Below are 20872 nucleotides of genomic sequence, written 5' to 3'. Positions count from 1 at the left end.
AACTTGGACGTTTTGCTCTACGATACCGCGACATCTTTACATACTTTCCCTTTACACCTGTATATTTTCCACAAAGGCCACAAGAAACCTTCGTCCGCAGGCGATCGTACCGTCACGGGTCCCACACGCTTGAAAATCAAGCACTACCGTCTTCCCGGAACTTTGGCCGAGAGCATCGTGGAAATACCCGGGTCAGTGTCTAGATTTCATAGAGGAACACCCTTCAAGAGGCCTCGGAAGAATTGCTCACTTCCAATGTACCATTCTACAGCCGGCGAAGCTCGGCATTTTGCGAGTCTTTGTATCATGGACTGGGAATCACCCAAACCGCCCAGCAGAGAATCAATGTTATCAAAGCCGCTCAGCTCGTTTGAATGGTCGATGTATTGGGGGAATATGCCGCAACGCTCAAGAGATTCTCAGGTCCTTCCCAGAAGAGAAGACCAAACACGGAACATACAGTATCTCTACTAAGATGTCATGCCGAGTCAATCCGCCGAAACAAGAGACTCAAATACTCGGTCGCATGCCGTATTCATTTCAGATATGTTGTATCACCATTCACTCATTGAGCCATTGGACGCCTACTTGAGGCTTTTTGTCACCTTATTGCACGGAATTCCGCTTTCTCCATCGAAGACGTTCCAATTGGAGGATTCCGTCGCAATTGCCCGAAAATCTCGGACAAAGACAACGCAATTCACATATTCAGGGAACACTTCCAATAATCTCAAGACAGTCGTTGCGGGACTCGCATACATCTACACCGTGCCCAAGCTCCGCTCTGGCAACTTACCCCCAACACTCCTACCAAACATATTGCACTCCTTATTCGGCTGCCCATGTCACTAGCTGCCAGGTGGCGAAGGGTAACACCTGGGTTTCAACAGAGCTACTTCATTGTTACACGGGCCAAATCTATCGATGACTACGAGCACTGCTAGCCCAAAAGCCAGGACGTTGCGTTAGGCTCTTTTCCACAATGGGTGATACCGCAGAGAATCAATGATCGCTGTGTGATGGGGTCCCATTGTTCGACTTTGCTTGTCCCGAAGACTGTTGGAATGCTAGGTATGAAGACCCGCGGTTTCACTTTTCCGCTGGGCAAATACCTGGGTAAGCTTCTCGCTCATCACGTCGAGACTGCGTGCTTCCTGAATGGAGTTGTTACCTCGTCAAGAGACAGAATTGGTGTGGCTGAAAGCTTTTCTGAGGGCTGTCACGTTCATGGAAGGCTTGCGAAAGGAGAAGAATGATGGATTGGAAGTCTTGCTTGAAAGTCACGAGGGCGCGGATGCTGAGCACTGAGGGGATAAAAGCCCTTTCAAAGAGCCATAAGAGTATGAGTAGCGAGCACGAAGGCATTCAGAAAGAGGAGAGTGAAGGACGAGAAGTCTTGACATAAAGTCACGCTGACAGCGCGAGGACTGAAGACAAAGCAGATGAGTAGAAAAGGGGAGTCGAAGGCAGCGATCTTTGTGTCGGAGTCATAAACGAGTCAAGGACGAGGTCAGTTTGATCGTTTGACCCGAGGAGCTTTGTCTTTAGCTTGCAGGATGCCTTGATCCTTGTATTCGAGATGGCCACTTGGCTGATGACTGCGAAACGCAACAGTCCTTTTTGATAGGCTTCGAGTCTCTTGAAGGGCATGAATATGGGAACTATAGCTCGAGAGATGATGCGCGATGGTTTTGCAGTGTGGTTCTGTCATATGCTCTTAGGGTAAGGTATCTGGAGCTATTGAATCGAAGGAGGATTGTTGCTTGGTCATGTAAGTCTAGCCCTGCAGCCGCTAAACCTCGGATGGCTTCGCGACATTTCCGAGATTACAAACAATCTTCCCAGCTCGGACTTCCGGGAAGTAGATGTTCATTCACCGTGAAGCGAGCGATGGCATAACTCGACATATCAGAAAGCATTTTACCCTGCTCTCAAGGTACTATCATTTCCCTCGAGACGATCTTTTGCTATTCACAAGCTTGAACACGAGAAGAACGAAGGTCTATCGCCGTCGTCAAAGAATTCACCATTTTTGCTAGAACTCAGCATGAACCCCGCCGTAATCGCAGCTGTCAAGGAGAAGTTCACGGCTTTCGATACTCACAACATTACATATCAAGTAGTCAATGGCCATGCCATCACCACTGATATCCTCATCCCTAAAAACATTCAGCCGGGCAAACATCCTATCATCGTCAGCTTCCACGGAGGCTACCTCGTCTGTCACCCCCTGATTCCCTTGCGCAGATAGAGTCAGCTGCTCACGCTTGCATGCGGATCACCGGCGCAAGTCTCTTCCCTGGACATTTCCTGCCATGGATCATGGATTTCGCCCTCGAGCATTCGGCCGTTCTTGTGAGGCCGAATTATCTCAAGCTGCCCGAATCTACGGGGCTGGAGATTCTGGATAATCTGGCTCAATTCTGGAAATGGTTCCGCGGAGGACTGCGGACAGCGGTCAAGTCGGCAACGGCAGGTGCAGTTGAAGCTGATGTATCAAGGACTCTGGTGATCGGGCACAGCGCCGGTACGTCCATTCTTGATCGGGGGCATCTTCGATGATCCTTCACAGCCACTCGCTGACGCTTCGACGCCGTCAGGAGCCTACCTCGCCGTCCAATCCGCCATCACCCAGCCCGCCGGCACCTTCGGGGCCGTCATCGCCGGCTACGGCATGCTCGACATGAGATCCCCCTGGTTCACCCAACGCTACGAAAAACACCCCCTCGGCAACCCCACGCTGCCCCCGTCACTCGTCGACGATCATCTCGCCGCCATGGAACCGGGCCAGGTCGTCTCGGCGGTCACGCCACCCGTCCGCGTCGATCTCGCACTGGCGACGGTGCAGTATGGCCGATACCCGGACATGCTGGGGGACGATGCGGTTGTGTATCCGATGGAGATGTTGGGGTCGGTGAAGACGTTTCCGCCTCTGTTTATCTATCATGGGACGGAGGATTCGGCGGTGGAGGTGCGGCAGACGGAGGCGTTTGTGGAGAAGTTGAAGGATGTGCTGCCGGGGGCGAAGGTGTTGGTGCGGTTCGAACACGGTGATCATGGGTTCGACGCGCCTGTGGGGCTGGAGGTGCCGTGGTTGAAGGAGGGGTTGGAGTTCGTGACGGGGGAGTGGTTGCGTCGTGTGGATGTGGGAGCTTGAGCTGGAAGGTTCGGGGGATAGATTTCTCAATAGGCTGGCTTGCACCAACTCGCTTCTATTTTGCTTGATTTCGTCCAGGGTAAAACCAGACATCCAAAGTCTCCGTCTGTTTCTTAAACTCGTCGGATCAACACTGGCGTCACGAAGCGTCTTCCCACTTTTGAAACGTCGGCTTCCACAACACGCATCTACTATCACAACTTGACATCGCACATCTCACACCGTGCCCTACGTACGTAGGCACGTAGAGAAACTCTTCAAACTCTTCTAAAGATGTGGATCAGCGAAAGCGCCCGATGGTACGTCTGATGGCGATGGTTCGAAGTACCTATGTACGTACATATATTCGTCAATGCGCTCCGGCTGCTTTCTTCGCTATCGTCTCGCTCAGTATCCGTGGAGCCTCTTTTCCGTCTGGCTTTTGCTCTGCTCTGTTTTACTCTACTCTACCTTACTCTATTTTACTCTACCTCTCTTCAACCCTCCAACCCTCCCTTCCTCCCTCCTCTCTTGCCTCTAAACCAGATAGATAGACAAATTCGAATCTTTCCCCTCTCCGACGCGTCCCCCAATGCCATAATGGCCCAGCTGACTCACCCATCACCTGAACAAATGAGCAAACAAACTCATCAACCGCTCCCTCCCTTCCCATCAACGCATTATCCCCGAGTCTGACTTAGCCCGTCCTACGCGTGTACTGTGCACCATTGCGGTATACTTTGCCATTTCGTCACCCCCTTACCTCACGCTTCCGGTAGCGTACGTACGTAGCGCGGGTTCTTGGCCGTTTGAAACACCGCTTGTTTGCTGGCCTTCGTTCGAGCGTGGAGGTGACGAATAAAGGGTGCGGAGCTGCCGGGGCGCTGCGATTTCCGTGCGAGTCGTTGGGGCGGGCGGGCGGGGTGTTAGGGGTGTGGAGGTTTGCGCCGGTGCGTATGTGAGTGAGTGAGTGAGTAAGTGTTTGTGGTTTGGTTGAATGGAATGATACCTCGGGATGAAACGCGAGGTTTCGGTCCAGCTGAAAGTATTTCTGATTTCTACGTATGTTATCAGCCGGTAAAGCTTTGCCGATGAGAACGAGCGACGCGTTTTGGAGAATCGGCCGATGGATTGGCTCAGTGATAGGAGTGGTGGTATGAGGTCCACCGTTCCTCTACTCTACCTTGTATACACCCGAGAGATAGAAAAAGGGGGTTAGTTGGCCAAGTGTATTTGATTCGCTGCCTGGTGCATCTGTCTTTATCATATCTAATTAACCAACAGTTGAAATTCGTCGATAGCGCTCGCGTTGCCTGTATAAATCTGTTCTGCGGTTGTCAGCGCACTACTCTAGGCGACATTCATCTTGCGTATTCGTATCGCCACTTCGAAATCCCCCCGGCCTCTGCGGGGCAGTGGTCCTGGATTATACATGATCTTGGTTGTTCGATAGATAACTCCTCATCAAAAGGTCTCGCGCGAGGCCTCGTCAGAGAGGAGGAGTAGGTGTCTTTGAGAATATCCGTCAAAGGCACGACATGGAACGTCTCGGGGTGAGAATGAAGCCGAACGCTCGGAATCAACCGACATGTGTCATGTTCCTCGCCCGTTATTTTTTTTTAGCGCGGGTTCACTATTTCTGCTCTCCTCGGATGGAGTCTACCGACTCTCCGGAAATTCCGGAGAGTGGGTTCCTTTCGGAGGATATAGGACCGTACAAAACATGTTTCGGATTTCGGGTATCGATGATCAACATCGTAGGGTCCGCCACGCTTAAATGTCGTGGAGATGACTGGATCTCGAAGCCGCGTACTGTCTTGGCGTGGGTATATTTGATTATCTATTTGCTTCAATCAGTAATCTTCTAGCCATCTGATGGGTCGGCGGATAACTCGTCTTGGAGGATTCCTGTTTTTTGGTTTCAATTGGTGGGACAGGCAATAATGGGCTTCTGAGCACAAAGACTGCCAAGTAAGGATCGAAGATCATATCCCACGAGGCAAGTCGTGTCTCCACTCTCCACAGCATGTAGATTAAGTACCTTGCATATACCCGACATCCGCAGCCCCAAAGACTTCAAGAAAAGGAGCCGCACCGAGCAATGCGCGTGGACGACGTGGGGGGACCTCGTATTTTGATATCGCGACAGCCGGAATTACTCAACAATACCTGCAGGAGTCGTCTCCACCTGCAGGACACCACTCGGTACAAAAAGCCGTGGAGGTATATACCCCCATTTTTCTCCACGGAAATCATTGGAAGACCCCTGTTGAGTTTTTTGAACGCCAGTCAGTGCTGTGTATCTCTTTTTTCTTTCCTTTTGCACCGACAGAACAGAATGCGGCCATTATGGTCTCCGCACCTTCTGCTACTGACCTTCCTCTCCCTCACCTCACTCACGTCCTGCCATCCCCGCCCCCGCGACGATCCCGCAACCACCCCTTCTTCTTCCATCCCCTCGACATCCGCCCACAACGGCGGTCACACGGGCCCCAGCCTCGCCCGCCGCGGCATCGGCTTCCGCGACTTCCTCGACATCGGCGGCGGTTGGAACATGTACTACAGCGCCTGGCCCGCCGTCGCCCTCCCCGTCCAGCCCGCCGCCTGGGCCCTCGCGAACCTCTACGCTTCCATCCTCGTCCAGGCCCGCGGCAAGTGGACCGCGTCCCCGCCGCGGCACAGCTTCACCGTCACGTACGGCGGCATCAGGATCCTGATGCACTGTCCGCAGAAACCCATCCCTTGGCTCTTCGTGGGGAATTTCGCGGAGAAGTTGTTGCAGATTACGGAGGCTGGGTGGACGGGGGTGTATCTGGTTATGTTGAGTCAGCCGGAGACGGATGTTAGTATTAGGGTGCAGTTGACGGTGGTTAGTTAGAATTGGTGGGAGGAGTCTGGGATGGTATGTAGGAGTTTTTGGAGAATATATGGCAATCGACTCACTCGCTGCACGTCTGTTGGTTGGTGACGGCGGAAGGTGGATTGCCCCATCTTCTGGCCGCTTTATTCGCCCCGGACGCTCCCGTGTCTATACACACTCCTCTCGTTCTTCGCTGGTACTGAATGTGGTCTGCGATTTGATCTCTTTTCTGTCTCAAACATACTGGCAACCGGGAGTAGTCTGAGGCAGTGCCCAATTCTTCTTCCCCGCGCCAATCAGCTTTCCCATTGACGCAGAAATCTCCAATACTGGGCTTTTCCAAGAAAGATCTCGAGAAGTACTACAACGCGGAGACTGGAGAAGCAGCGAGATCAGACACGGTATGCCGGTGAAGACACAATCGACTTGAAACGGGCTGACGCGGTCTTCTCGCTTGTTGTTCAATTCATCTGAAAGGTGGGATGGACCCAGCAGTGGTTATCGTTCATTCAGACCCATTCAGATGGCCGCTCAAAGTGCCGCCTAGAACAGATTTTGCAATGCTGACATGCAGGATCAATGGCATCATATCTGAGATTTAAACAGCTTAGTTTGTCCCTGTACGATTCCGTCCACATTAGGCTGACGACTCATTTGATATGCAGAATGACAGTCTTGCAAACCTCTCTAGTTGTTGGCTCTTCGGGGCTCATTCACTGTTCAAGTCTCTTGTCCAGATTCATATGATCGTGCACCCATCCCTGTCTCCTTCCAACTCCCACCTCAACGACGCATGTCTCTCGCGCCTCACCTCGTTCCATTGGCTGTCCTCCTTCTCTGTTCTATCTCGCTAGCATTCGCAGACCAGTCCCCCAAACTTTCATCAGACTCCATCAGATCCAGCGGAGGAAGATTGTAGTGCGGGATGTCTCCCCAGGGCAACGCCTGTTGATGCGGCGTTCACAGGTGCCTTGGTGCTACAAAAGAACAACGGTACAGTGGTACTGGCATTGGGGCGTTCGGCCACACATTTTTTCAGCTTTCGCAGAATCGGGGTAGGAGGTTCGCATCCGACGTACATAAGTAGGAATAGCATCATGCTGCGGAGGGCCCATGTACACGGAATGTGACGCGAAAGGTGCAAAAGCAGACTCGTGCTGAGGAAGAGCGTGGCTCGCATGGTGCTTTTTCATACCATTCGGGAGGAATGGCGTAGGCTGGGGGTCGCATGCATGTTGGCGTCATCGAAGCCCCTAAGTTCAGATGGGGGTTTTGTGTACTGTGTTTGTGCGGGTCGCTTGAGATTTTCGGGGAATTGTTGTTGCATCGGACTGGTGCTTGTCTGGGTTTATCTAGTATTGTTGAAACTTTGGACAGCGTCAGGTAGTTACCCTCCGCATTCTTGAGAGCCTGGTTTAGCTTCTCAGGCTAAGAAGATATCCTGAGCTGAGCGAGCTTTTCCGGGCAATTTGAAGAAGATAATAACAGATTTGGAAGAAGTCGCAGGAACATAAACTTGCTTCTAGTTGCTGGAAACTTTGACACAGATGAGCAGCCTTGACGAAGCAACGAAAGGACGGTCCTGGATATATGAGACAGTGCTACTATATGGGCCTGGAGCGCGGGCTGCGGCAAAGCAGGCTTCTTTGCCAATGATGGGTGCAGATTGCACCAGCCCTTGTGCAGGTCAGATTGGGTCGGGAGGTAAAGAGAATCATTATCGCAGACGAGATGATGGCACAAGAGCAGATATAAGTGTAGACTATAAGTGTCCAAAATGACGTGAATGTCAGACCAACAGAAGCATCGAAGGTCCACCACGGCTGCCAAATGCAGTGAACATAAAGTAAACACTCGGCTAAAGGGCGGACGAAGTAGATTACTACGGTCACGCACAAGGGTAGAATGGTCAAAATCATTTTGAACTTTCAAGGGCAACCGTAGAAATTTTTATACAAACGTCATTCCGGATATATTGTCGGCAACCGTAGAAATTTTTATACAAACGTCATTCCGGATATATTGTCGGGAGATTACGACGATAACTTTTCTTCTTTATTATTTCGCCCTTTGCCTCCAATATCAATCTGAACATGCCCGTCAGCCAAGACGCCCCGTTTCAGCCACCATATCCAACTACCCTACCATGCCTTCCAATTCTTCTTCTCCCGCTACCTCCAGCCACACTCAACACTCGGATACAGCACCTGCATCACCACCTGCCGTACATCATGACGAAGAAAACCCCTCACACGTTAACTCAGAGAAAGAGAAAGAGAAAGATGAGAAGAAGTCATATCTCGTCGATTGGGAGCCAAATGACAAGGCCAACCCTCGCAATTGGTCAACGTCCTACAAGAGCTGGATAACCTTTCAATTGGGAATGCTCGCCCTGTCTGCCAGTCTGGGCAGCAGCATCATATCCCCAGCCGAAGATGCCATCATGGCCTACACCCACATCAGCTCCGAAGTTGCAGTCTTGCCTATCTCCTTCTACATCCTGGGATTCGCCTTTGGCCCGCTGTTATGGGCTCCAATCTCCGAGGTTTGGGGCAGGAAATTGAGCATGGAGCCCGCCATGTTCTGCCTCGGTCTCTTCTCCATCGGCACGGCTACCAGCACTAGTGCTGCGTCCATCTTCATCACACGGTTTTTTGGTGGTGTCTTTGGATCTGCGCCTGTGAGCAACGTATCCGCCGCGCTGGGAGATATGTGGGCGCCCAAGGCGAGGGGCACCGCTGTGACTTTCTACGCCGTTGCTGTTGTTGGCGGACCAACGCTTGGGCCTGGTATGCAACCATGATACTCTAGAGGTTGATGCAGATCATCTCGCTGACCCCTAGAAACAGTGATCGGAGCCGCTCTCACGGTGAACAAGCACATGGGATGGCGCTGGACTGAATACATCGAAGCGATTTGGGTATTTACCATCTTCGCCATAACCACCTTCTTCCTCCCTGAACTCTATGGTCCCGTGCTCCTCAAGCGCCGCGCCGCCTCTTTGCGCAAATCGACTGGTAACTCAGCGTACTGGCACCCGCATGAGAACGTCAAACTCGACTTCAAATCAATCGTTACAAAGCATCTCGCACGGCCTTTGCGCATGCTGTTCACGGAACCGATGGTCGCTTGCATCGCTTTGTACGCTAGTTTTGTCTACGCGCTACTGTACTTGACATTGGAGGTCTTTCCTATCGTCTTTGCTCAAATGCGCCATTACAGCCTTGTCGTCAGTACGCTTCCGTTCCTCGGCCTATTCGTCGGCGTGCTCGCCGCCGTCTTCATCAATCTTGCCAACCAACCCCGCTACATACGCATCGTGGACCAGAACGGTGGCAGGCCGGTCCCCGAGGCTCGTCTCCCGCCCATGCTCGTTGGTGGCTTACTCTTCGCTATCGGGCTTTTCTGGTTCGGATGGACCGCGGCTCCTCAATTTTCATGGGCTCTGCCGACCGTGGCGGCAGGCTTTATTGGCGCGGGATTCAATGTCATTTTCCAGCAGTGCATCAACTTTTTAGTCGACTCTTACGGCCTCTACGCCGCTAGTGCTGTGTCGGCGAACACGTTTCTGAGGAGTTTGCTTGCTTGTGCGTTTCCGCTGGTCGCGAAGCCGATGTTTAGGAATCTTGGAGTCGGGCCTGCAATGAGTGTCTTGGGCGGTGTTGCATGTCTTGCATTGCCGGTGCCATTAATTTTCATGAGATATGGCCTAGGCCTTAGAAGGATGTCGAAGTTTGCTCCGGTACATGACTAGCTTCAGTATTTGGGTACGGATTTTACGATATATATAGAGGAGCACTAGGCGATCTTTTAGACAAAATAGACCACTGCTAGGCATTTTGCTACGATTTATAGCCGCCTAAGGTATTGTATCCCGGCCGGAAGCGAAGGGTAAAGGCGTCCGTTTGGGCTTTGAGTAGAGTTTCAGACTGTATACTCTAGGTAACTATACAAACAGGCGACGGCAGCGGAAGTGGAAGTCGAATAGAGTAAATGGCCAGGACTGGAACATACGTCTACAACCCCCAACCCGCTCGCTACACGTACCCGCCTCCCATCTCCGCAGACTTCCCCGTCCGCGGAGACGCCGTCCGGGGCTACAATCAATCGGGGCGATTTTTCCGAGGCAGATCCGCGTCACCACACTTTGTCTTTCTGCGACAAACGTACTCGAAGCTTGGAGTAAGTCTGTTGTTAATACTGTTACATTTTCGACGATCGGCGCGTCTGGTTCGGGATCCCGGGTGCGGCAAGAGAGTGGGGGACGGGGGGTGCCATCGTATAGGAACGGAAGGGGGGGGGATCCTGTTCATGAGGGACGTACTCTGTAGGTGGAGGAGCGAGGTGACGCCCGGAAGATGCACCCCGAGCGGTGCGCGGGACTCGCTCGTGGTTGATACGTTTGGTCTTGGTCGGGAGGGTGTACGGGGTGGTCAAGAGGGGGGTTGTATTTGTCATGTTCTTAAGTTGATGACATGCCTTTAGCGCATGCAAAACTTCTTGGAATGCTTGGCATTAGGATTTCTTTTCTCTTCCCCTTAACAAGTAACTGATTCAAATAATTAGCTTCACAGCTATGATTTCAATTGCAAAGAGTTCGACGTATGAGTTAGATACCGCATCGCTACGCATTTAACGCTATTAAAATATATAAAAAGAATTGAAGAAAATAACTTCGGCGTTTCGATGCGGAGTGAGCTTACTGTTATATTTTCTCGTCACGTGAAACTCTCTCTATCTTGAGTCAATTTTACGATTTTCGTGTTTTTAGAGCTCCACGAGCTCCTAGCTTTACAGTCGGCGTACCCTAACCCTAACCGTCCGGAGTTGAACCAAGAGATGCAATAGGAACCTTGGATAAACCCATGAAAATGTAACTCATAATGTGACAATCTTCAAGTCACGCCGTCTCGTCAATCACCTCTTCCAAATAGGAAGCTATCCTCATAATCTCATACGGAAAGAATAGGAACCTTCGATTGTAGTATCCCAAACGCCACATCGTCAGAGGGTACTCTGCTGACAGCGCATGCTGCTAACGACTCCATGTTGCTGACAGTGCATATCAACAATCGAGGCAGGAGACGGCCTAGAATGGCTGCTAAGAGGGACTATAATACGGCCAATATTGGCTATTCCTTTTCTACGACTCCCATTATCCTTTCTCAAGCATGCCCAGAATGACAGAACCGCCAGTTCCCCGTCGCATCTTTGTCTTTGATCATCCACGTACTGTGTCTCAGATGTTTCACAGGTTGTTTGCAAACCATGAGGAACTTGAGAACATCTTCCATCCTTTCATGGGCGCTTCTATGTACGGGCCTGAAAGGATACAACTCACTCTCAAACACTGCAGTGTTGCAGAAGATGCACAAGAAGATTTAGCCTTCAACGCTCATATGGAGAGAGAGACTTATCAGGTAGCGGCTCAGCGTCTCACAGAGTCAATTGCGACAGCTGAGAAGAAGGTAAATCCCATGACATGCAAGGAATGTGAATGAAGGCCCAGAGAGAATACTGACGGAGCGGCCTGCGTAGGGAAAGATAGCCTTTGTCAAGGATCACTGCTTGTGCCTTCTGAAACACAACAATTTTCGTGACAAGACTCCTGACTCTTTTTACGAGAAACCAAATTCAATGTTAAGCGGTAGAATATTAATGAGTAATCCAACATGGATCCCTGATGACCTTTACACATCTCTCTCACCCCTCATTCTTATCCGTCATCCGGCTCGCATGATCCCATCTTTCTACCGTACGCAGGCGGACGTGTTCAAATTGCAAACTGCCGACGAAGATTTCGCAATATACACCAGTTTCCGATGGTTACGGATCATCTTTGATTCTTATCGAGAGTTCTACTCGGAGAACGATGATCTCGTCCCTCCATACTCCAGCTGCAGTACGATCGACGGCACGAAAGAAAAGCCTATCTGGCCACTTGTAATAGACGCTGAAGATGTGGTATACAGCACTCAAGCCATTGTGTCAAAACTTTGTGACATCTGGCATATCGATTCGAGCGGGGTTCAGTATTCATGGAAAGCTACTCCAAAGGAAGAACGGCCTAAAGACAAGATAATGTGTGGATTCTTTGACACGCTTCTGAGCTCTACGGGGGTGATACAAGGGAACAAAGTACGCTCCAATCCTACCAAAATCTTACCGTGACCCTTCATTTCTGAACGCTGACTCAAGTGCTTTCTCTCCGCTAGCGTGACGACAGGTCTTTGGACATTGATGAGGAAACGGTGAAGTGGACGGCGGAATTCGGAGAACAGGTGGCTGCTGATCTGAGGCGGTTTGCAATAGCTGCGATGCCAGATTATGAATACTTGAGGCAGTTCTGTCTTTGTGCCGCTCGAGGTTATACTTAGATTCTCAACTTCTGAGTCTACTGACCACCTCACTTTTATATGCATAAAGTATACTAGAATAAACCAAAGGAGGCGGAGAAAAAAATCAAAAAATCTTGATGCCTAGGATTCCAAGAGGTTTTGTTTGGTTGCATGTGCCGGAAAGTGCCGGGTTCGCTCGCAAACGGCATGATTCTGATTGGTGGAGATGGTGACGTAATCATGCATGAATGGAACTCCGAGGACCCCGCAGCGGAATTAACGAATTTATCTACATTCGCCTCTCACTTCTCCTCTCCTTCTTTCTTACACCAAAACCACACTTTCTTCTTCATCAGCCCCCATTCCCACCATCACCGTATAATCAATTCACATCAAATACTACTATGGCAACACAAACAGCAGGCCATGGCCAAGCCAACGGCAAAGAGTTCGCTGGAAAGTTCAGGACTTACGAGGATGACCGTAACACTCCTAGCCAGGACACCCTTTACTCCACCAGCAATGGAGTTCCCATGCCTCACCCATACGAGACTCAACGTGCTGGTGTCAATGGCCCACTCCTCCTACAAGACTTCCACTTGATCGACCTTATTTCCCACTTCGACCGAGAGCGTATCCCCGAACGAGTCGTTCACGCCAAGGGTAGCGGTGCACATGGTACCTTCAAGTGCACCAAGCCTCTTGATGACCTCTGCATTGCCGATGTCTTTGCTAAGGCAGGCAACGAATGCCCAGTCACTGTCCGCTTCTCAACCGTTGGTGGCGAATCTGGATCTCACGACTGCGCTCGAGACCCTCGAGGCTTCTCCGTCAAATTCAGGACTGAAGAAGGGAATTGGGATATGGTAGCCAACAACACACCCGTTTTCTTCCTGCGTGACCCCGCCAAGTTCCCTCACTTCATCCATACTCAGAAGCGCGACCCAGCCACACATCTCAGCGGCAGCGATGACAGCACGATGTTCTGGGATTACCTGTCTCAGAACCCAGAGTCCATCCACCAAGTCATGATCCTCATGGGCGACCGAGGTATCCCGGACGGCTACCGCTTCATGCACGGATACGGTGGACATACCCTCAAACTTGTCAACAAGGCCGGTGACTGGGTGTATGCTCAAATGCACATGAAGTCCAAGCAAGGCACTAAATTCATCACCCAAGAAGAGTCTGCCAACTACTCTCCCGACCATTCCCAGAAGGATCTATTTACGGCCATTGAGAAAGGCGACTGCCCTTCATGGTCAGTCGAGTTCCAGACAATGACCGCCAAGGAGGCTGAGGAGCTGTGGGAGGAGCAAAAGATCAACGTCTTTGACTTGACACACATCTGGCCTCACAAGCAATTTCCTCTTCGTGAGGTTGGCGAGTTCACGTTGAACGAGAACGCAAAGAACTATTTCGCCGAGATTGAGCAGGTTGCGTTCAACCCAGCCCACATGCCACCAGGCATTGAGCCATCTGCAGACCCCGTCCTCCAGAGCCGCCTCTTCTCCTACCCAGACGCTCATCGTCACAGAGTCGGAGTCAACTACCAACAGCTCCCCGTCAACTCGAGCCGAACTAGCCACCGCGTTGCCAACTTCCAGCGTGATGGCAACATGGCGTTCTACAACCAAGGATCCCGTCCCAACTATCTATCCTCCATTGAGCCCATCAGCTTCCGCGAACGCTCTGTCGATCTCGACAAAGTCCACGGCCAGTTCATCAGCTCGGCAGTCACCTTCCTCTCTGAAATCAAGCCCGAAGACTTCAACGCTCCGCGTGCGCTATGGGAGAAGGTCTTCGATGACAAGGCCAAGGCCCGCTTCGTCTCCAATGTCTCTGGCCATATGTCCACATGCCGCTACCCAGAGATCATCAAGCGCCAAATCGCCATCTTCCGTCACGTGTCTGACGACCTCGCCACACGCTTGGAGAAGGCCACTGGTATCAAGGGCTACGAGGGAATCGCCAACATGCGATTCAATGGAACACACAATGGTAAGTCTGAGCTCTTTTTTTCATGAAACCGTCCGGTACTTGACGCTAACATCGTACAGGCATGGCTTCGGACCCCAAGCTTCGTCACGCCAATGGCATGAGTGGCAAAGTCAGCTCCAGCGCACACGACCACAACGGTGCACCGATCAAGGGAACGCACAAGGCCGATAGCATTGACCATGCTGGCACCAATGGCACAAGGGTAAATGGGGCTGCTACCAACGGTGCTAATGGCCACTGATTGGTCTCTCTCTTTCAGGTTAGAACGTGCTATGCTGGGGCTACTCGAAATGAATACATCATGAAGTTGTAGCTGCGGCTAGGAGAACTGGGAAAATTGTATATAGCATTGATGACTTACAATGGGATCTGATGTTACGCCAACTACACTCGCCGCACTTTTTCATGTGAGATGTTGCTTGCTACTATTAGTGTCTCCTCGGAAGTGGAAGTTTGTGTCTTGTTGATCACAACCAACTCACGACGACTTCTCATTGGCAGTTCCCCATCTTCGAACTTAGAATCGGTCCGACTTGCGAACTCTTCTTGACCGACGATGATTCGATAGTCGAGAGGAGCACAGTAGGTATGTTCGAGCCTTAATAAGTAATTACTCTCCGTCCTTAACCTCACTGACGACTCTTCACCCTTACACTTTCCACACCGCGGTTTCTTTCACTCCTCCACAGTCGAGGCCCTATAATACTCACGTCAACGCTTTTGTGCTTATGGGAAGTAGATTCATCATGATTTCATGGGTCGGGTCGCGACTCCTGGTCCTCATTTCGATTGCCACGCACATATACCGGCGAGGTCGAGCACTCGATTTCTACTGTGGGGCCTTTCGTCCGATGAAAAGCAGTCAGAGGCGCAAGCGCATATCTAAACCGACCATTCATCGTGCAGAGATCGATGATGACTACCCGTCTTCCCCTAGGCCGTCGGGAGCGAGCTCCGTGGGCGGAAATCAGAGGGTTAGGGATGTGGGCAGAGGTGGATTGGCGCAGTGGGAGAAAGAAATGAACGCGATTCTACGATCAGGCCTGGCGCAGAATGCCAACGATAGTTGAGATGTATGTCGTCTCCCTGTCCTGAGTGAAATCGTCCGTCTCCACGTCGTACAGAGCAGAAGAGGATGGGTTGGTGCCGTGATTCGTGCAGGCGTACAGGTCCGCGTTTGCACTCGTGTGGTTGCGGGTGGCTTTTCGTAGGTGTCGTCTGGATCTTTTCTTCTTTGTTGACTAATGACTTCGCAAAGAGATAAGTCAATGCGACGATGGGCCTTCTCGTCGTGAGCATTCATCCTTGACCTACTCAAACCTCTCCGGCAGACGAGCTGCTACAGGCTATACGCCGGGCCGACCGAGTCGGAAGTCGGAGAGAGCGTTGTTCAGTGAGCATACACACTCCATCCAAGTTCCCCGGCCGCTATCCCGCAGGCTGGCGAAAACTCGTCCGCCCTGCCCGGGGATGCCGGAACCCGTCTTCTGCCTATCCCCTTACAAGGGATGTGTGGTTCTCACCGGCCTGCGGGGCGTACCCCTTCCCCCTTCCCAGGTTAGATCACCTGCATGACAAAGTATGTGTGAGACGTCGTGTCCCTCCCAAAAGGACGATCTGCAGCCCCGTCGAGTCGCAAAGCCAATCATCGTACGGAGATCGAATGATGACTAAATATCTCCAGACCGTTGGGTCGAGTTTTATAGGCGGGGATAAAAGGGGAAGTATGTGAGCGGAGTGAGAATGGCGTCGTGGGAGGAAAAGGACGGGGGAGGAGGAAAGCTAAGAATCCGGTTTGATTGCGTAGGAGATGCCTCATCTTCTAGATCACGATGGGAGAATTTTTTCTGTCTGAAAGCTCACCAGCCGTCTCTACTACCTTTGCATCAGCGTCGAACTCCAACCTTTCCGATAATATTTGCGCACGTCTTATCTAGATGGCGGAACCTGTCTCGGCAGTCGTAGCGTTGAGCTTGCTAACGTAGCCTCACGATATACACTCGAGTTCCCAAGATATGGCAGCCTCCTCAAGATCCAAGCCAAACCTTTGGGACATAGCGCTGTCGAAGCTGCCTGGAGAAAAGCAAGTCGCTTTGCGATCAGGGCTCGGTTCGTCAGAAAAGTTCGACGCGCACGCTCTGACAGCTGTAGTAACCCAAGCGCGGCAGCGAGCGCTCTCAAAGCGATGGAAGATCAAATCGCACCATGGGGAGGTTGCTGTCTGAGATGAGTTTGATAAAATAGTATCATGGGTCAAAAAGTTCGTTGCAATCGGAGACAGTGCTGTGCAATACGACCCAACTCATGCGGCCCTTCCGTGGGCAGCCTTTCGTCTCGTGCTGCAGGTATGATCGTCAGCGTTCTTTTGTTTGGTATTCCTTGTGGCTGTGGGCCCCAGAAAGCACCCTGATCTCAGCCGCAGGTCTTCGTAAACGACAGCAGTAGAGCTGCCGAATTTGCAAAAGGGCTCAAAAGAGTGGCTCTCTGTATCTATGAATGCGCTTTACGGAAGACACTCTACCTGAAAGAGTCTTACGGGGTCCAAAAGCAACTAGCAAACAACATTGTTCGACTTTACATGGCGATTCTAGATTTTATTTAATGGGGCCGGAAAGTATTTCGAGACAAAAACGATTAGCAAGTTCTCACCGAGCCCTAGCTTTTTTGAACATAAATCTAACACTGTAGTTATAGGACGTATGATTTCCAGTGTAGTCAAGTCCGGGGACGAAGTTATAACTTTGCTACAGCCCGCTGCGCAATAGGCTCGCGACATATTCACCACGTCCAGCCTTATTGACTCCCAGATCCAATCGGAGTTATCCACGAATATCAAAGACATCCCGCAATCGTTACTACGGTCGCGTGCCTGGCTCCGACAACAGCTCAAGGAGACCGAGAAAATAGCAGGAATTTTGGTCTCAAACCACAAAGAGACGAACTCACGCTTCGACACAACCGACGAGTGCGCTAAACAGGACCATCGTCTCAGGATACTCCAATGGCTATCGCCAGTCCCGTACAGGGAGCACCATCGAGAGGAATTCGACGAGTTGCTGGATACCACGGGTCTGTGGTTTCTCAAAAGCCAGCCATATAGAACCTGGATGTTTTCTCATGAGACTGCTGTGATGTGGCTTCACGGAGCACCTGGTACGGGAAAGAGTAAGCTAACGTATGAGCCCGAGTGTAGCTGAATATGTCAAGTCCACTGTCTGCTTCATGATGATCGAAGATACTGGGACCTCGCACGCTCACTAGATCCCTGGCTCTGCAAAGTGCTCTCGAGGAATGTGGAGATGGATCACCGGTGCTGTACTTCTACTGCTCTCGCACTGCCGCAAAACCCGAGCGTGCTTGCGCGGAGGACATTTTACGCTGTCTGGTCAAAGCAATAATCGACAGGAACCGCTGGTCATGAAACAGACTGCCCAGAAGTACGAAGCCGCAGAGAAAATCGGATTTGCCTCTGGCAGAATGACGGTCGCTGAATGTCGAACAATTATCGCTAGGTTCGCGAATGACCACCAAAAGTTTGCATATCTGTGTTGACGCCTTGGACGAACTGGAAGAGCGTGCGCTCTCGTCTAAAAGCGTGAGGCGACTTTTCGAGCGATGTTGAGATTTCTTGCCGAGAGCGAGCCACAAACTGGATACGCGACAGTGCTCCGTTCTTTAGATGTGGATGGGTGGGACTCTTTCAATCTCGAAGGGTTTCTGAAAGCTGTACATATAGCAATAACTCGGACGGGAGAATCTCATCGGAAAGGAGAGATGGACGATGGTGAGATGGCACCGATCGCTATGTCCTCGGCCACAACTTTCAGCGGGTCCGCTGGGAGGTTGTCGCTGAAGAGAATTGTGGAGGAGTGGCGGGATGAAGACTTTCGTCAATCGGAATTCGGCAAGAGCGGATGCGATCATCAGTGAGCGGAAAGAGAAGCTCGCAGAGGAGCTCGGAAAATTGCAACTTAGCGGGCGAGAGGAAACGGGCACGTAGCGGTAATGATTTCATGAGGGTTTGAGGTCAGCGCGTTGAAACCTCCTTGTATTTGTTCATGGATAAAGTAGCTATCCATGGATGATATCCTTACTCGTGATGTCATAGTACCCACCTGACAGGCAATTAGGTATCAATAGCGTGTGTCTTCCATTGATTAAAATAAATTACCTGTGAGTTATAGGTCTTCTTTGTGGAAAGCCATTGCTACTATGTATGACATACTTCCCCAACTTCCCCCTACTACCTCAACTACCTCCCTTGCTACTACTACTACTACTACCCTCAGTACTCTCTGTACTATCGTTAATTAAACCATGTGGATGATTCAAGAAGACGATGCGAAAGGCTTGGTTCCTAACGTTGAAAGACAACGTACGGCGGACTACTTCGATCATCGCTGCTTGAGGGCGAGCGTCTGATATTGTCGATGGAGGAAGAAGGATACTTGAAGGCCAGGAGGATATGTGTACGCAGTGAGATGTGTATGCGGATGGCAATTTGTGAGAATGGCGAATGAAGGGTCTCGGCTTGATCATTAAATACATCCAAAATTCGACATGGCTTTGAAGTAGTGTTGTATTGGTTTGAAATTCGTAGGCGACGACGTGGGATCCACAGGTGACATGTTTAAGTCATTGGGGGTATGTGTTCTTGGGTGGATAGTATAAGTCAGTATGCTACCCATAGATAATTACTCTATTCTGTTCTATTCATAGATGAGATATATCCACCGATAACATGCACTAGCTATAGAATGACAGCGATGGTTTGTTCAAGATCAATCACAATACTCACGAATTGATTGATTGATCTAGCCGTCCACCATGCAGCCTCGAGCCCGCGTTCAGCACCGTGCTCAATTGGAAACGCTCTCGCATATCGAGAACGCCGTGGAACTGACCAGCTTGACCTCGATATCCTATAAACGGTAGACGTAGATAATCGGCGGGACCGGATCCCCGTACACACGTCCCGGGCCGGCAGCCGTAGAGGTAACCCACACTTCCGCAGAGCCGTCTGGCTGTTGGCACGTCCCGTGTGAAAAGGCCGTGTAATGTATCATCGTCATGACGTCGCGTACGTTGTACATCATCGACACATCTATTACCAATCACGGTCTTCGTCTTCCACCCCCAAGCGTCCAAGACTGATGAGGCGTCGTCGGTACTGGGATACAGACCTGGAATGGAATAGCTGCTTACCCGCGAGAGATCGGAGGATTGAAACTCTTGGCCAGATGAGCGGAGATCGATCTCGTGACTAGATGCAAAGAGCGGCGCAACGTTCGTCGAGAGCAGTGGTGGCATTGTGTATGCCATCCACGCTTGTTTATTTTTGTTTTGTTTTCTTGACAGGCAGAATGCCAGTCTTTGCGCTTCCTGTCGCGGAGGTTCGTTGGGGTGAGGCAAGGAACCATTTGATCCCATTTTCTTATGGACGCTTTGGAGATTACATGGTTCTCTGTTGCTTCTTCAATGAGCGCTTCGATTTCATGTATCCGTGCAATAAGACCCCTGTTTCATGGTCTTCGAAATTGATAATCAGCTCGCGAGATCGCATGGTAGATGCCGTCAAGCTTGACTGATGTCCTACGTACACATCCCTAGCATTCGGAACCTCTCGCTGGGTGGGTGCGAAAACTACCATTGTGGAGACGGCGACCGTTCGAAACTTGCACCACGTCGCGATTGGTGAGCATGGCTTGTCTCAAATTTTCGAATGGCACCCATTCTTTTTTATTCTTTTTTTTTCCCGTGAGATTCTCGTTCTCAGATCGATCCTTTTCGCAGCCTTGTAGCACGAGCCTGATGGTGCCTTGTGTGCGCATGTCCGGACCCTATGCAGGTACTGTTGCATTGCATGTACATATCTGCGGAGCTGAAGGTGGTTGCGCACGTCATTCGGATGGCACACGATGTGTAGTGAGCCTTCCCTTGGCTGGACACTATATGCTTTATGGAATGTAAAAGTCTTGACGCTACTGCATGTTGTATGGATTACACTCTCTCTTCTCCAGTGGGGGAAAGACGGTGCACCGTTCTCATCCGCCTTTGTGCCGTGTACCGCACGGTTGAGGCCCGCTGCAGGCGGTGCGTACATATTGAGTTCAGCTTCAGCTCTGATGCCTACCGACGGCCCCCACGGACGGTTCTAGTATTCCGCTAAGCGTTCAGCGCGCCTTGCCTGATCGGGCAAAACTTGACGAAATGTTCCTAACCGTGCATGCTAGAGACGCACTGGACACAAGATTTGACTGCCGAAAAAAACTCGCAGCTGGCACACCCCCAAAGTTAGGTATTGCCGCGCCTCTGTGTACGTTCTTTCGTGGTGTTCGGATGGCATGGGATCCGGACTAGGGGCCTGCAAGAGCGGAGATGAGAGAGTGTGGTGAATGGTCAGCTGAGCATTGGGTTTGCGTCGCTTTCTCGCAAAGCATGTCAGGCTGAGCGGAGGAGATCTATATAAACCCCAGCGAGGACCGTGGATTTTCGGATTCCACGGTACGACTTTTATTCACTCGTCAAATCCCTAAA

The 20872-nt window shown here is 51.0% G+C and overlaps 5 protein-coding genes across 5 annotated transcripts; all 5 read left to right on the top strand.

Annotated features, from left to right (window-relative positions):
- Positions 1 to 2047: 2047 nt before the first annotated feature.
- HO133_001138 (uncharacterized protein) lies at positions 2048 to 3157 on the top strand (the record flags this gene model as incomplete). Its single annotated transcript, XM_037292068.1, has 3 exons — positions 2048 to 2218; positions 2248 to 2527; positions 2601 to 3157. The coding sequence occupies 3 exons, from the start codon at positions 2048 to 2050 to the stop codon at positions 3155 to 3157; spliced, it is 1008 nt and encodes a 335-aa protein (XP_037151487.1).
- A 2317-nt stretch (positions 3158 to 5474) lies between these two features.
- On the top strand, positions 5475 to 6014 carry HO133_001137 (uncharacterized protein; the record flags this gene model as incomplete). The annotated part of the gene is made up of 1 exon (XM_037292067.1): positions 5475 to 6014. One exon carries the CDS (start codon positions 5475 to 5477, stop codon positions 6012 to 6014), a length of 540 nt encoding a protein of 179 aa, XP_037151486.1.
- Positions 6015 to 8142: 2128 nt separating this feature from the next.
- HO133_001136 (uncharacterized protein) lies at positions 8143 to 9750 on the top strand (the record flags this gene model as incomplete). The annotated part of the gene is made up of 2 exons (XM_037292066.1): positions 8143 to 8785; positions 8846 to 9750. 2 exons carry the CDS (start codon positions 8143 to 8145, stop codon positions 9748 to 9750), a joined length of 1548 nt encoding a protein of 515 aa, XP_037151485.1.
- Positions 9751 to 11176: 1426 nt separating this feature from the next.
- HO133_001135 (uncharacterized protein) lies at positions 11177 to 12373 on the top strand (the record flags this gene model as incomplete). Its single annotated transcript, XM_037292065.1, has 3 exons — positions 11177 to 11464; positions 11760 to 12134; positions 12212 to 12373. 3 exons carry the CDS (start codon positions 11177 to 11179, stop codon positions 12371 to 12373), a joined length of 825 nt encoding a protein of 274 aa, XP_037151484.1.
- Positions 12374 to 12738: 365 nt separating this feature from the next.
- On the top strand, positions 12739 to 14576 carry HO133_001134 (uncharacterized protein; the record flags this gene model as incomplete). The annotated part of the gene is made up of 2 exons (XM_037292064.1): positions 12739 to 14335; positions 14395 to 14576. The coding sequence occupies 2 exons, from the start codon at positions 12739 to 12741 to the stop codon at positions 14574 to 14576; spliced, it is 1779 nt and encodes a 592-aa protein (XP_037151483.1).
- Positions 14577 to 20872: the final 6296 nt, after the last annotated feature.

This window comes from Letharia lupina, assembly GCF_014066315.1.
Source record: "Letharia lupina isolate WasteWater1 chromosome Unknown contig_12, whole genome shotgun sequence".
NCBI classification, from domain to species: Eukaryota; Fungi; Ascomycota; class Lecanoromycetes; order Lecanorales; family Parmeliaceae; genus Letharia; species Letharia lupina.
Note: the sequence above shows the minus strand (reverse complement) of the source record. Positions and strands in the feature narration are given on the sequence as shown.